The 12,852-nt window shown below is 36.7% G+C and overlaps 1 protein-coding gene across 1 annotated transcript; it reads left to right on the top strand.

The window, feature by feature from the left end:
- Positions 1-9,320: 9,320 nt before the first annotated feature.
- LOC110793312 (uncharacterized) lies at positions 9,321-11,998 on the top strand. The gene is made up of 4 exons (XM_021998176.2): positions 9,321-9,339; positions 10,178-10,251; positions 10,790-10,853; positions 11,025-11,998. Exons 1-4 carry the CDS (start codon positions 9,321-9,323, stop codon positions 11,996-11,998), a joined length of 1,131 nt encoding a protein of 376 aa, XP_021853868.2.
- Positions 11,999-12,852: the final 854 nt, after the last annotated feature.

The raw sequence follows: 12,852 nt of genomic DNA, 5'->3' as shown, positions 1-12,852 counted from the left end.
TTATTTTGGGAACATAAAGGATTATTATATTAATTTGGAGTTTTAATAGCTTATGATTGATGATTGCCTTGTAATTCCCAAGAGGGAGTTACGGCTGGTAATGTCCCGACCAAATTAGGTTAATTTCACTGCTAATTATGCTTAATTATGTGAATTAGAGGTTGGGGGCGTTACAGGTGTACTCGAGGGTTTTATCTAATTCTATTAAGGTTCTAGAGAATTCACTTGAGAGGGTTCCTTCTGTGGTGCTTAATGAAAATCTTATTGTTTAATATTTGCTCCATGTATGAAGTTGGCTTATGTTAATCACACTGTTTTAAAAGGACGTTAAGGAATTGGATTGCTAGGCTTCCCCTGATGATTTTGATCTGTCATTTGAGGACTTGCGAATAATAGGCATTGGTATATAATTATTAAGGATGTTGTTGGGCAAATCCGATATACGAGCATGTACATACGTCTATAAAAACTGCACCCACTTTTTAGTTTTTACATTTATTGGACGTTAAATGAACTCCGTATTAAATTTTATATTTTTTCTAATGGTTCCTCAAATGATAGTGAGTGAGGGCTTCTAAGGATGTAATTCTTTCATTTATTTCATTCAAAAATGAGGTTTATATATCTCAAATATAAACGGAATCATAGGCTATAATTTAGGAAGCTAAATTTATATTATCCTTTCAGTTACAAAGTTAATAAACATATTTCCATATTTGTTTTAGCAGCTTCAACTATGGGAAGAATCTATTAATCTAGCTTTTAGTTTTTCTGTAACACAAAAGTAGTGTTTGGAAAGTGCAATATACTTTGATGATTTGGCGAATTCTAATCAGTTGGACCAACATAATAGACGGGTTGATGCAGACAAAATTTAGTTTTAGTTGTTCAACTTTCTTGCACCAGTTTTGAGATTAAAAGGTTGTACCTTCTTAATGTTATTTTATCGAACTTTAACTTACTCAACCTCTTTTATGTGCCCTCCAATACTCTAGCGGGCAACGTGGGAGTTAAAGTTAAAGTTTGAACACTAACGAGTAAGTAAGTCGTGGTCCGAATTTGGTTGCTAGTAAGCTGTGCAGGTCGGACTCATAGTTGATACGACTACTTTTTTGCAATGCTAGAAACACTAATAAGGTTGCTCATATACTACTTGGCAAACAGGCGCAGTGATGGTAGTATATCCATCATGCACGTTAGTAGGTCTCTGCTCACTTCATTATATATTTGTCAAATTATTATTTTACGAATATGTCTAGCATGTGTCCATTTTCATGCATACTATTTATTTAGATAATTTGTGGGGCTATGTGGGGGTGAGCTAATGTTTAAGACTAACTAATAAGTTAGTTACTAGCTCCATGATTTAGTGAGTACGTGTATGTGAAGCGACAAAAGGATTGTTGCATGCACCTAAAGTACGTAGTGGTATGAATAGTTTCTCAAAACTACTATTTATGGTTGGGTTATAATGACTGGATTTATTCCATGTACGTGTATAGTTTATATGATTGACTTTAATGGTGTATACATGCCTTGTGATGTTCATATGTTGTTGGGTCACACAAACTTTAATACTTTTGGGGAGACTAATTTTTCTTATGTCTTAAGCCAATATGAAGGTTGGAGGTTGATGTGATTATTTATATGATACTTAATGGCATAGTAAGGCTAATGAGTTACATGTACTCTAATCTTATACTCATTATGAAGAGAAATGTTTGGTAAATGCATGGAGAATGGTTGGTAATCGTTAATTACCTAAGTATAAACTTTTGTGGCTCCAGCATACTATTATTGATAGTTTTTGGGAAAATACTCTCAAAATAATAAGCTAATGTATTTGTAAGTATATATAATGCGGCGATCACTTACTCTTGATTTGATGTTGCTTTGCAGTTGAGACGATCACACCATTACTAGTGAATTTATTTTTTACTATGTGGTAGTGTAATGTTATGAGAAGATGAAAAGTATAAGTATAATGCATTTTACACTATGAAGTTCATTCCATGGGACTGGATCTCAAATGACAAGAGAACAAGCTTTGAAAAATTGCTTAAGTCGTTGAAGGACTTAAGCAAGCTTCTAAATAACGACATGACAAGTTTGACAAGACTATGTCTGGTAAAGGTTTTCATGTCAATGAAGGTAACTCTTGTGTTTATTCTAAGCATGATTCTCTTGGCTGTGTGATCATTTGTCTTTATATGGATTATATTATATATATATATATATATTTTTTACACTAACTTGGATCGAGTAAATGAGATAAAAGAATTTCTGAATTCAGAACTTTTTTTTAAAAATGATAAACCACATGCAAGGCAAATGTGATTTTGAGTGTAAAATTCATAAGAACTCCAAATGGAATTTGTCTTAGTCTGTCTCACTAAGCTGAAAATTTGCTTAAAACATTTTCCTCATTTATTGTCGATCAAGTTAGGACTCCACTTAAAGATAAATAAGAGTGATCCAATTTGTCAACCTGAATATGCTAGGATTGTTTGTAGTGTTATGTTTCATTTGAACTACACTGCACTTGAAATTGATTGTTCTGTAAGTGGATTGAGCAGATACAACCATAGCCCAACTAATGAGTATTGGGATGCTATTAAGTGATTGCTTCGGTATTATATGGGTACCATGGATTGGACTTTTCACTACTCCAAATTTCCAAGAGTGTTGGAGGGATTATGTGATGCCTATTTGGTATCTGTAAATCATAAAGTTCACTCCAGCAGTGGTTATGTATTCACCCTAGGGGGTGGAGCTGTATCTTGGAAATCTTTCAAACAATCTTGTACTAGCTGCTATGACTAATATAGAATATGAATTTATTGCTATTGAGTTGGCAGGTTATTAGGCAAAATGGTTGAGGAGTGTTCTTGCAGATATTCTACTGAAGGGGAAGCCATCTCCTTCAATTGCGATCGTTGATGCAAAAAACCATGCCTACAATTAGAAGAAAGACACATTCATTTGAGGCATAAGACCGCCAAAGAATTGTTGTCAAGGGGAGTGATATATCACTAGACTATTATAAAGTTTGGAATGAATAAAGCGGATCTGTTAGTGAAAGGCTTATTTAAAACTAGGTTTGAAAACGTCGGAAGGGATTGTCTTGTGACCCATTGGATGAATTGTAAAGTAATGAACTCCTACTCCGAAAGAGTTCAAAGGACGACATTTGATACAATTCGGAAGCACAAATTTTTATTTTTTGTCCATCCTTATATGTTTATTATGTGCTTGCTACTATTTGGAACGAGGTTGAGCACACCACTCTTAATGAACCTATATCCATATTTTTGGTGGTGTGATGTAGCTCACACTTGATGGGATTCGCCTACTTAGGTGTGGAAGTGAGGCCTCTTTCTACGAGAATTGCATGGGCTATTATCTAGAGCACCTATGAGCATCCAGGTTATGGACGTATTGCTAGTATAATGCGTCACTTTTATTGGCGAAGATTCAGAATATTATACATGTTCAAATGTGTGCTTTGAGTATCGGGTTTCTAACCTCCTATTAAGTTCAAAACGAAAGTCACTTGGTAGGAAGGATATCCTAGCTTGAATGTCACTAAGTGTTAATTCAAGTCGCAAGACATTGGCACTTATTCAATTGTTTTTTTTTCCCAGAAATTCAATTCCTTCATTTCTTTCTTTTTTCTTCTCATCTTCGGACTTGTGGGGGGTTGTTGGAAGTCCTAGTGAAAGTGCAAAAGAAAATGAGTGGGAAAAAGTGGGAATGTGTAAAGTCCCACATGGGAAAAACACCAAGTTCATTTATTGTTTATATTTGGGGACTTGAGGGAAACATTTGTTTAAGAAAGCATGAGATTGGCATTGGTGGTTACACAACACACACGCATGCGGGCCATGGGCCTTGGTGAATGCGGGCGTGGGGTGGGTTTTGTGGGCCGGGTTATTCTTTTTGGTAGGAAGTGATTTTGATTAATTCTAACGGTCAGAATTAATCAACCCACTAATGCTATTGTAACTGCCCAATTACTCCACCCACTAATCATGTAACCACCCACTACTTCCACTATTAGCCGTTTATGACTGTTACAACTTTCCTATAAATTCTTTCTCTTCCGTTTTTCATAAACATTATTACATAAACTATTCTCTGCATTCTATCTCAAATTCTCAAACACTTTTCTGTACTTTCTGGGCAAATATTCTGATCTCCAATCGAGTCTTGTGAGTGCACACAAGTCTTGATGCCGTGTTAACCTTGGAGGACAACCACAAGCGTTCAACTGCACCAGGGTAGTGCGGAATTGTCTTTTAGAGCAGTGGTTCGGCCACGCCACGATAATCGTTCTAAATCTTTCACCTCGTTCATCACGATATTGAGATAAGTTTATTCTAATTATATTATTGTTGCAACATTATTCTTTTATCGTATTAATTCACAACATGAACTTTGTGAGATTTTCCCAATTATTGCACCCAAAAAACATATTGGATTTTTAGCAATCTAGCTTGTATATTTATTTTTGAAAATGGAAGAACTTGTTTGCATATATAGGGAAATTAGGGTGAGAAATAACGGTTTAATAATCAATTTCATTGTAACATTGAAGATTAATCTATTGAAAACGAGATTTGATAATGATTTAAAGGTAGAATTTAAATTGCAGATGATTTTTTTTTTTTTGAAAGTTGGATGAGAATGGGGAAGAAGGGATGAATTTTTGTTTCCAATAATCGGTAATCCCAATTGTTGGTATAGTAATCTCCACGGATTTTTAAAAAAAAAATCTCAGTCAAAGTACACTTGTCAAGCTCCGGAAATCAAGCAAAATGTGACTTTTAATGGCAAAGGGATTCGAACCCAGGCCTTTTGTATATTAGCATGTTACCTTAACCAATGCTCCACATTAGTCTTTATGTACATTTAGGAAATTGTTTACACTATATTTAAAATTAAAATTTTGGGGCCCTGTTCCGTCGCTCACCCCGCGCCGCCTCATAATCTCCCTTGAACACACACACCTGACGCAACACTACTTTCTCAAAAAAAAAGTGTATATCCATCCCCACATGCTTGGTGCGTTTATGTTGGACGGGGTTGCTTGGCAAAAAAAAAATAGCACTAACATTATCACAATAAACAATGGTGGCATGTCGAAGAGGGCAATGTGACTCTAGAAGGAGATTACGCAGCCAACAAGCTTCTGCGCTCGAAAACATTTGCGACGCCTTGATATTTTGCCTCCGCACTTGATCTAGAAAGAATAGGCTAGCGTTTGGAAGACTAAGAAATAAGATTGTCTTCTAAGAAACAACAATAACCTAAAGTCGAATGGCGAGTGTCAGGACACCCACCCAAATCTGCATTAGTGTAAGTGATCAAGCGCGTAGTAGTCGAAGGTATAAGTGTAATCCATGATCAATGGTGCCCTTAACATAACTAAGGATGCATGCGCTTTAATGCATTCAAATGAGGCTCTCGTGCATATGATCATGCATAAAAAGACAGACATGTTGTACCGCATAGGCAAATTCAGGGCGAGTAAAAGTAAGGTACTAAACAGCACCTGCCAAACTGCGGTAATGAGTAGGGTCCATCACATAGGGACCTGAATCTGCACTAATTTTTGCATTAGTATCAACAGGAGTGGCAGCAGGCTTATAAGTCCCCGTGCCTACACATTCCAAAATTTCATGTGCATACTTTTGTTGGGAGAGAAGCATATAATAGGGAGTGCGTGTAACAGAAATACCCCAAAAATCATTGAATGACCCCAAATCAGACATCGGGAATTTCATTTTTAGATGAGAGATCAAACGATCATGTAGAGCATCAGAAGATGTGCACAGAATAATGTCATCAACATAAAGTAAGAGGGAAGCCATGTCATCACCATGCCTAAAAGTGAACAAGGATGTGTCACTTTTCGCAATGACAAACCCCATATGTAATATAAAGTGAGCAAACCATTGGTACCATGCACGAAGAGCCTGTTTAAGGCCATAAAGTGCCTTACAGAGTAAGCAAACATAATTGGGAGCTCGTCTGCCAACAAAACCTGGTGGTTGATGCATATAAATTGTCTCCTGGAGATCTCCATGTAAGAAAGAATTTTTGACATCAAGTTGGTGGATAGACCAATGCTTAGCCATAGCTAGGCACCAAACGGTGCGTATAGTAGCTGGTTTGACCACCGGACTAAATGTCTCATCACAATTGACTCCCTTTTCATGCGACCTGCCATCACAAACAAGTCTAGCTTTATGCCGTATAAGGTCACCTTTATCGTTTTCTTTATGAGAAAAATACACATGCAATTAACAATATTCACCCCCATAGGTTTAAGTAAAAAATTCCATGTCCATGTACAATTGAAGCACCATATTACTCTTGCATAGCCGAATTCCAGTTTTAGTCAGTTAAGGCAAACTTATGATTTTCAAGAATGGGGGAGCGAGTCAATGTAGGGCCAGTGGCTTGGACGGTAAGGCCATATGTAGGATTTGGTTTAAAGATCTCGTGTTGGCTTCTCGTGATCCTAGGCAACGACGGTGGTGGCCTAGTGGGGCGAAGTGGCTGGACCCCACGAAAAAGAGGGGGGAGTATAGCAGCCTTAGGCTGGCGAGGGTGTGTTGGCATCCGAAGAAAAGGGGATAGGACTGGGTAATGCTCACTGGGTCTGATTAGGGGTAGGCAGAAAAATTGAGCTTAGCCTGGTTGGGAAGGGGGGAAGAAGGTGGGTTGGTGAGATGAGCTCCAACGTTGGTCTAGACTCTCTAGATTCCAAGAAATTGTAGTCTCCATTCCTTAAGTGTGTTAAATTACGAAAGGGGAAGGTATTTCCATTGAATTTTACGTGTAGGGAGATAATAACTTTCATTGAGGATAGGTATAAACACTTGTAACCTCTATGGTTTGATAAGTAGCCTAAGAAGACACATAGGGTGGGGCGAGGAGCTAATTTATGTGGTTCCATAGCCAAGATATTAGGAAAACATAGACCACCCAAAAATTCGAATATGGTCATAGGACAGGGTTTTTCAAAACAATACCTCAGCTGGAGTAGTGTTATTAAGGTCTTAGTAGGGTAATATATTAATTAGTAGCCCAAAATATACAGAGAACGAGCAACAAATTTTCAGTGCAAACAAGTAAAGCAGCAAATTCATCGGGCAAAGGGACTATCTCATTATTTCTAAAAACGAAGACATGATGATCGTAATCCCAAAAATTCAGAATAGCATGGAGAAAACTAAAGTCTATTTTTTATTGTCGGCCTAAGAATGCATCTAGATTATATTCTTTTAGGAGAGATTTCTCAATGGGACTAAGTGCATGTAACCACTTCCCTACAACGGACTTAAGAGACATGGTAGAGACAGACATGATGAAAGTTAAAACTGGGCCCTTGGGATTACATAATCTATAAAAAAACGGCAAGTAAGCAAGCAAAGGTGGAGAATAATGAGCATAATAGATCTTTATTTATACAGTCGAGTCGAATACCTTCTAAATCAACTTGAAAAAGAAGAAGAATTCTAATTCCGCGGAAATTAAGATACTAGCGGAAATTTTTTCTCGCGCCTGGATCTTTGCGCGAAAGATTTTCGCACTGGAAAGGCTGCGAGAAGAAAATTCTTGCGGCAAGAAGCTGTTTTGCACGGAATTTGTAGGAGGAAACTGTGATTAATTATAATTGTTTTAATTTTTTTCCAATGCAAACTCTTATATAATTCGACTTATTTTAGGACAACTCAGATTGCATATACCTAGATTTAGTTGGACTCGGATTATTTCTTTTCAAAAAAATAAAATAAAAATATTTCGATTATTTCTTAATTAATAAAGTAAATCGTTGACTTTTAAACCTAAGTGTGCGTTTGTCATTTTCGTTGTTTTTTAAGTAGGATATAATGAATCGAGGTACCTCCATCTAAATCAAGGTACCTCCATTCCTCCATTACCAGTCTTGTTGCAGGAATAATAAGTGACCATCTTATTTGCTTAAATTATGGATTTTCTCTTACCATAAGTTATTGTCAGCTACCATCATGTCATTAGTATCATGTTTTTTCAAATAGAGCAGAGTTATAAATTAAAGTTGGAGTATTTTCGCGTAGAGGGCTTATTATATGTTTGACTTTTCCAAAGGTGATCTCCAATTCGTAGCATGTGTCGGGTTATTTTAGCTATTATCATAGGTTTCTAGACCAGGTTGAACTCTGGGCAGTCCAAGTAAACTTATATTATGGGATCCTCATGCGGCTAAGAGTAGTATACTAGTATGTTACCAGCTTGTTGGTTGGTTCATCCTAATGACGGAATGAAATTCGTCTTGAGTTTATAAGATTGTCATTATCTCCTATGGTGTATTAATCTGTACCTAGAATTATAAGTGACCGCCTATGAGTGTTTTAGGCTGACTTTCATATCCATGCACAATTATTGGCATTTTGTAGCCGCAACCAGACCTTGTCAATGCCGGTAAAAGTATAGTAGTATGGAAACCTTGTACCAATTAAGGTTGACTTTCTTGTTTGAAGTTTCTTATACCCCGTATACGTTTATGAGTGTATAAAGTCCATGTTTGGTAAAGCTCAAATAAGTCAAGCAATCCTAATCCTTCTATATATTGTTTGAATTGATACTGGGGTGCATCTTTTAATTTGCTATCAGTCATAGTGTCGTTTAATTTTCTCTTAAATTCATAGTGTCGATTTTATCGGTGCGCAATTATTTTCTCATTGCTACAAGCATAAAAGTGTCTGGACTCTGGAACTAAAGTAATAGTGACCGCATGTGGTAGTGTGATTGCTTAAGCTATGAAATTTTCTTATCAGTGCACAGTTTATGTTCCTGTCAACTGTTTCTTTGTCAGCCATTTTCATTTTCTATGAACCAGTGTCAAGTAATCGAACCACCCTTGTGAAAATTTTCTTTATAAATACTCTATTATCCCTTGGTGGCACATGTATGACTCTAGCAGCCCACTTTAAAAAAATTATGGTCTTACCAGCCCATTTTGAAAAGTAATACTACCTGTTAAATTTGCTACCAGCTATGTAGTATTTCACACTCTGTATGACTTTACATGGAAGCATGTTAAGAGTAATTGCGTAATAATGTGATGTATTCTTGTTTCCGGTTAGAGTATCATGTGTTCAATTAATCCCAATCGGCATTCCCATGAGGTATAATTTTGTCATTTTGGTCAATATATAGAAGAACTATGGACAATTTTCATTATGGGATATAAGGCGGTTTTGCTAGTCGTATTCATAAGGAATTTGTTGATTACTTAACTTCAAAAATCAACGTTTCTAGTCACCCCAATGGTTTTCAACACTCAAGGTATATCCTTACCAGCCTCACCCTATTTTCAAATGACCGTATGTTGTTGTCACTTCTATATAGCAAAGTATGATCCTGGCAACATAAGTACCTTGATTAAGGAGTTGCGGAGGTTCTTTTATAATTGTTGTTTTCAAATTTTGTTGTCAATGTCGTGCGGTTTTGATATTTTTGCTAATTGTGATTTGTGCTAAGATATTTTTCCGAACAACCTTCCACCTTACACAGCCGACCAAATTTTAAAACAATTGGGTATGGATTAGTTTTTTACTTGTCATAGGCTAGGTAAAAGGGTACGCACCAACTGGTTGTTTAATATCCCTTTTGAATTTTATTTTTATTTTTATGGAGTAGTATGGATATATGCAAAAGTCTTGAGACATACGGAGGTCAGACACCACTTAACCAATCAAGGACGAGTTACAGAACGTTAAATTGTTGAATAGCTTTGGAACACTTGAGAATTCCACACCTCCATTTTCAACTGTTGAATAGCTCTAGAACACTTGAGAATTCCTATAACTTTCTGCCATAATTCAGTTGTCCAAGTAGCTAACTGACTTCCATAACTAACTTTCTGCTATTTTAAGTGTCTGTCTCAAGTAGCTAACTGACCTTATAAAGTTAGCCAAGTTGCTGACCTATTTCATTACTCTTAAAAGAAGTAGGTATTTTCTATCAGAGGTATGTATCATGAGGTATGTATAATGCTACATACTCTGTATCTCTTTAACTAAATTTCACTTGTACCTATGTCATCAGTAATTTCATGAGGTATTTATCATGCTACATACTATGTATCTCTTTAACTAATTTTCACTTGTACCTATGCTATTAGTAAGTCACAAATTGATTAATGTGTGTTGCTACTTGTCTGCTTCTAATGCTTCTGATAAGCGTCTGATGCTATCAGTAAGTCACGGATATTATTCAAGGTTCTGATCTGCTTCTTCTGATATGCGTCTGATGCTACTGGTTTGCTTCTAATGCTTCTGATCTACTGGTTCTGCTTTTGCTGTGTTGCTACCATTTCTGTTGTTTTTGTTGTTGTTGTATCTGCTATTTTTGTTGCTGCCATTTGGTCCATCCCATGTACTTGGTTTATGCAGTATGAACTTATAATGACTAGTATATAGAAATTTATGCGTGCATATATCCGACTTGTCATGAAATCCTGAAAGCACATAGGCACCACCGTGTAAAATTCGGATCAAGTATTTGTTGACCAAGTACTTTGATTGTGACAACACAATTCAGTTGGGCAGTTTTGCGGGTTATCTAGGAAGCACTTTATTAATAAGTAATGAACTTTATTTTGTGCAGAAGCTAGTTAAAAAGAGTGTTCCCATGCTCATAACTTTTAGTGTTAAATAATTTAGGTTTTTATATGTTGGCCATACGTTAATATTAGAAATTTAACCTTGCGTTTTTTTGTTCTTTTCAAATTTAGGAGCCTTTTGTTGCTATCTGGTTTGGTTCCTTGCTCGTTTCACTGGTGTCCGCGCTTCAATTAGGTGAGGATATATAATTCCTTATCCCTTTGTCTCTTCCTTTTTATTTTAATCATTTAACAATTAATAACTTGATGAATTATTTTTACTAGCGCAAATTGCTTGCTGCTTGCATATTCGTAAGAATGTGTACATGTAATGTTTTTTTTAAAATTTTATATTTTGAATACTTAGAGATAGATCGAAGTTGGATATCAAATTCAAAACCGGAGGACCCACAATATGAAGCTGGAATAAGGGATTTCGTCAATTTTGCGGTTCAGAATGCCGGAGATCGTTCTAGGTTACCATGCCCTTGTTTCAAATGCCATAATTTTTTGTATAGACGGATAGATGAAATTCTCGGTCATTTGAGCAAGAATGCTTTTGATAGAACATATACCCGTTGGATTTGGCATGGGGAAAACTATGAAGGAACTCATACAAGTGATTATGGGAACGATGTTCATGATGTTAATGACAACCCTAATGTTAATGAGGGTGATAAGTTAGGAGACATGATACGTGCAGCTCAAGATAAGTTCGCTGGAAATCCTGCCACATTTGAGGGGGTGTTAAAAGATTCTGAAACACCGTTATATCCAGGTTGTAGTAAGTATACAAGATTATCTAGTATACTTAGTTTATATAATGTGAAGGCAGGTCATGGTTTAACTAATCAATGTTTTGATGAAGTACTTGAAGTTTTCAAAGACATGCTTCCTGATGATAATGTCTTTGCAAGTGGTGCATATGAGGCTAAAAAGATATTGATCCCGATGGGGTTGCCATACGAGAAAATTCATGCTTGTCCTAAAGATTGCATACTCTATCGAAATGAGCGTGAATCATTAATGAATTACCCAGTATGCAATTCCTCGCGATACAAGGAGAAGGAAGGAGTGCCAACTAAGGTTTTGTGGTATTTTCCTATAGTTCCGAAATTTAAACGTCTTTTTTCGAATGCGGATGATGCACAAAAGTTGACATGCCAGTTTTATGGACGGAACACAGATGGCTTACTAAGACACCCAGCTGACTCCCCGCAGTGGAGGTTTATTGATGGAAAATACCCCGAGTTTCGTAAAGAAAAACGGAACCTACGCCTTGCACTTTCAACTGATGGTATGAATCCATTTGGATCTCTTAGTAGCATGCATAGTACTTAGCCAGTGATTTTGGTTACTTACAACCTACCACCTTTGTTGTGCATGAAAAGAAAGTACATGATGCTTACATTGTTAATTTCCGTGCCAAAACAGCGGGGAAATGACATTGATGTGTACTTGGCGCCCCTCATTGATGATTTGAAGATATTATGGGAAAAATGTGTCAAAGTTTTTGATGCGCATCAAAATGAGACCTTTAATCTGAGAGCAATGTTGTTTTGCACCATCCAAGATTTTCTGGCATATGGTAATCTTTCGGGGTATACTGTGAAAGGGGAAACTGCTTGTCCCATATATGAGGATGGTATGAAGGGAAAGTGGCTAAATAATTCTAAGAAGATGGTTTACTTTGATCATCGTCCGTTTTTTTTCCTGTCATCATCCATACCGCAAGCAAAAAAAGGCTTTTAATGGGAAACAAGAATTCAGAAAACGTCCAAGAGACTTGAGTGGGGAGGAGGTGTTTCAAAAGGTTAAGGACATCCAGATAACCTTTGGGAAGAAATCTACAGCAGGTATTTCTAAGAAGGGGTACAAGAAATGTTCTGACTTCTGGCTCTTACCCTATTGGAAACACTTATTTGCTAGACATTGTTTAGATAAAATGCATATTATTGAGAAGAATGTGTGTGATAGCTTGATTGGCACACTGTTGAATGTTCCTGGGAAGACAAAAGACGGTGAAAATGCTCGATATAACTTGAAGGATATGGGGGATTAGAAGTGAACTCCACGTTGTTGAGGGAAAACCCAAGAAATACCTTCCTCCCGCAGCTTATACATTGTCACGAAAAGAGAAAAAAGTGTTATGTGAATCTTTAGCTGGAGTGAAAGTTCCAGAGGGTTTTTCTTCA

This window comes from Spinacia oleracea, chromosome 6 (genome assembly GCF_020520425.1).
Source record: "Spinacia oleracea cultivar Varoflay chromosome 6, BTI_SOV_V1, whole genome shotgun sequence".
Lineage (NCBI taxonomy): Eukaryota > Viridiplantae > Streptophyta > Magnoliopsida > Caryophyllales > Amaranthaceae > Spinacia > Spinacia oleracea.
The sequence above is the reverse complement of the archived record's forward strand: the minus strand, read 5'-3'. Positions and strand labels throughout refer to the sequence as shown.